The 3,261-nt window shown below is 61.9% G+C and overlaps 1 protein-coding gene across 2 annotated transcripts in view; it reads left to right on the forward strand.

Moving 5' to 3' along the window:
* Positions 1–2,155, forward strand: part of ARID5A (AT-rich interaction domain 5A) — a 3,250-nt gene extending 1,095 nt beyond the window's left edge. For both annotated transcript variants that reach the window (XM_021714419.1, XM_021714420.1), the window contains exons 4-5: positions 311–479; positions 843–2,155. In XM_021714419.1, the coding sequence (XP_021570094.1) occupies positions 311–479; positions 843–2,072 (1,399 nt within the window). In that variant the 3' untranslated portion in view covers positions 2,073–2,155. The remainder of the gene's footprint in view (positions 1–310; positions 480–842) is intronic.
* Positions 2,156–3,261: the final 1,106 nt, after the last annotated feature.

A 3,261-nucleotide genomic window follows, 5' to 3' on the forward strand; every position in this document is an offset into this window, starting at 1 on the left:
GAGGTACAGCCGCTGCAGGCCACCTGGGCCTTGCCTCTAGGGCCTTGCTGAGCATGTGGTGGGGCTGCGAGGGCTGGATATGCCGAGGTGTCCAGAGGGGGCGGGGTGTGGCCACAGGCCGTTGGGGCCAGGGGGCAGCGCGGACGCTCCATCCTTATCGTGGCCAGGCTCGGCTCCATGAAGTAGAGCTGTGGGCTGGCTGTGCGATCAGAGGGAGCTGACAGCTTTGGGGTGGAAAGAATCTTCCTGTTGGGGGTGGGGAGGAGGCAGCCGGGGGGTGGGCACTGGCCTCCTGGTGACACGCCCGGCTCCTCTCCAGGCTGGTCCTCCCCTACGTGCGGCACCTGAAGGGAGAGGATGACAAGCCGCTACCCCCCTCCAAGCCCAGGAAGCAATACAAGATGGCCAAGGAGCCGCAAGGGGATGATGGGGCCACCGACAGACCAAAAAAGACCAAGGAGGAGCAGCGAATGGACCAGGTGAGCACTGAGCCCGCTGGGTGCCACCATCCCTGGGCTCTTGCAGCAAAACCCCAGCCCTTACTGTGGCTACCGGGCTCCCCACACAGAGCACCCTGAACCTGCTCCAGAGGCAGAAACTTGAGGGGGCTCCAGCTGCTCTGCAGATGGTTGTGTGAGTGGGTTCTGGACTCCAACCCACACCAGGCCCTGTGTCCTGACACTGGATGTGTCCACTAGGAGGACAGGGTTCTATGAAGATTGCATGAAGGCACGGCAAGGACTAGGAGGGGTTCCCGGGCACCCCCCAGACTTGCTGCCTCCAGGTGCCCAGGTCAGGACATATGGCTCACATCCCTGAGGCATGGCTTTCTCTCATTCTAGGTGATGCCAGCAAAGACCAAAGCAGATGTCACCGAACTGGCTCCACTTCCCAGCCCGGACCCCTCCAGGGACAGCACAGAACCGGCCTCTGGGCCCTCTCTGCCCTTTGTAGGTGCCAGCTGCTGCCCTGAGGCCTACAAGCGCCTCTTGTCCAGCTTCTACTGCAAAGGGACACATGGCATCATGTCACCACTGGCCAAAAAGAAGCTCCTGGCCCAGGTGACCAAGGCAGAGGCCTTGCAGTGCCAGGAGGAAGGCTGTCGCCATGGGGCAGGCAGCCCTGCTGGGGAGTCCCAGGTACCCCCAGCTGCCTGCCCCCCAGAAAGCCCCCAGAGCCCAGGAGGGCTGGCTGAGAATTCCAGGCACCGGCTGACCCCGCAGGAGGGGTTGCAGGCCCCTGGTGGCAGCCTCAGGGAGGGGGCTCAGATGGGCCCCTGTCCAACAGCCCCTATCTTCACGGGCTGTTTCCACAGCTACCCCACTGAGGTGCTAAAGCCTGTCAGCCAGCACCCCCGGGACTTCTTTTCCAGCCTTAAAGATGGGGTGGTGTTGGGGCCTCCTTGTCAAAAGGAGGGACTGTCAGTCAAAGAGCCCCAGCTGGTGTGGGGAGGCGATGCCAACCGCCCCTCTGCATTCCACAAAAGTGGCTCCAGAAAGGGCAGTCTCTACCCCAAGCCCAGAGCCTGCTGGGTGTCCCCCATGGCCAAGGTCCCAGCCAAGAGCCCGGCGCCCCCACCCACCTTCCCCAGCAGCCCAGGCCTCAGCAACAAGCACAGCCTGGAGGAAGAGAGCTTTGCCCATGGTGGCAAGAAACTGCGGGCAGTGTCTCCCTTTCTTAAGCAAGTGGACACCAAGGAGTATGGGCCCAAATTGGCAGGGCCCGGCCTGGCCGTCTCTTGCCTGCTGGGCCCACCTCTGGGACCGGCCCCCCCGGAGGCCTACAGGGGCACCATACTGCGCTGCCCACTGAACTGCACCAGCCCCCCGGACCCCTTAAAGGGCCAGGCCACACTCCCTTTCAGCCCTCTGGTCATCCCGGCCTTCCCGGCCCACTTCCTGGCCACTACAGGCCCATCACCCATGGCTGCCGGCCTGATGCACCTCCCCCCCGTGTCCTTTGACAGTGCCCTCCGCCACAGACTCTGCCCGGCTTCGTCTGCCTGGCACGCACCACCGGTTACCACCTATGCCGCGCCCCACTTCTCCTTCCACCTCAACACCAAGATGTAGGTCAGAGCCCGCAGCGCTGTGCTGTGGTGGGTCTGCTGTGCTCAGGATGGATAGGTGCTACCAGGGCATCCAAGCTGGAGTCTGCAACCTGGGACACCTGGCGGGGCCTCAGGCCGGGCAGCCTGGCACAAAGAGGAGGCTGGGAAAACTGGGTCTGTCTCTCAAGGAAGCAGTCTGAGCCCAGGGAACCCTGTTGTTGCAAGAGAGGACGGTGCAAGGTTGGCGGCTCCCAGCTGGAGCCCCCATGGGGAGGCCAGAAGGCAGCTCAAGGCATCCAGGTTGCCCATGGAAAATCCAATAAAAACACCAATATGAATCTGCCCAGCCCTGAGGTTTGCGCATTATGGACCTTTGCAAGGGCAGGTGAGGCTGGGGTGAGCTTGTGGGTGGGGTTGCCAGTGGGGGAGCCAAGGAGAGGGGCCTGGATGCCACCACCTCACTGAAGAGTGGCCCGAAGCAGACCTCGGCTACTGCTCATGGTTCAGCAGGCTGCGGCATCTGCCCTGGGCCTCCATTCCACCTGTTGCCTTCCTCATTGTGCAGATGGAGGTTCAAGGCTCAGGGAGCGTTGGTGACTTGCCTAGGTCTTCCCAGCAGGCGAACCACAGGGCAGAGCTGTGTAGGTGGCATGACTCCAGCACTCTGAGCAGGATCCCGGGAGTCAGGGTGAGGCCTGAGGCTGTTAGCAGCCTCCAGGGGATTGAGGGGACGACCAGGAAGCCAAGTGGGTCTGCCCTGGTGGTGGACACAGACTTGGGCCTGCTGCAGAATCCTCTTGGTGACCCCCACCCCCACTTGCCTGTCCCATAAGGACAGGCCAGGAGGGCCCACTGGGGGTACCTGGAGGAAAAGGGGAGCTAAGGGACCCGTCTGCCTGGGCATCTGCATTGGTAACAAGTTCCATGGCCGGGCTTGGTGACTCAGCCTGTAATCCCAGCACTTTGGGAGGCTGAGGCAAGTGGATTACCTGAGCCTGCAGGTTTGAGACCACCCTGGGCGACTTGGCGAGATCTCATCTCTACAATAAATCAAAAATTAGCCGGGTGTGGTAGTATGTGCCTGTTGTTCCAGCTACTTGGAAGGCTGAGGCGGAAGGATCACCAGAGCCCAGCAGGTAGACACTGGGGTGGCTGTGAGTGTGCCACTGCACTCCAACTTGGGCAACAGAATGAGACTCCAACTCAAAAAG

Source organism: Carlito syrichta, unplaced genomic scaffold (genome assembly GCF_000164805.1).
Source record: "Carlito syrichta isolate Samal-C Ts95f unplaced genomic scaffold, Tarsius_syrichta-2.0.1 Scaffold305647, whole genome shotgun sequence".
Lineage (NCBI taxonomy): Eukaryota > Metazoa > Chordata > Mammalia > Primates > Tarsiidae > Carlito > Carlito syrichta.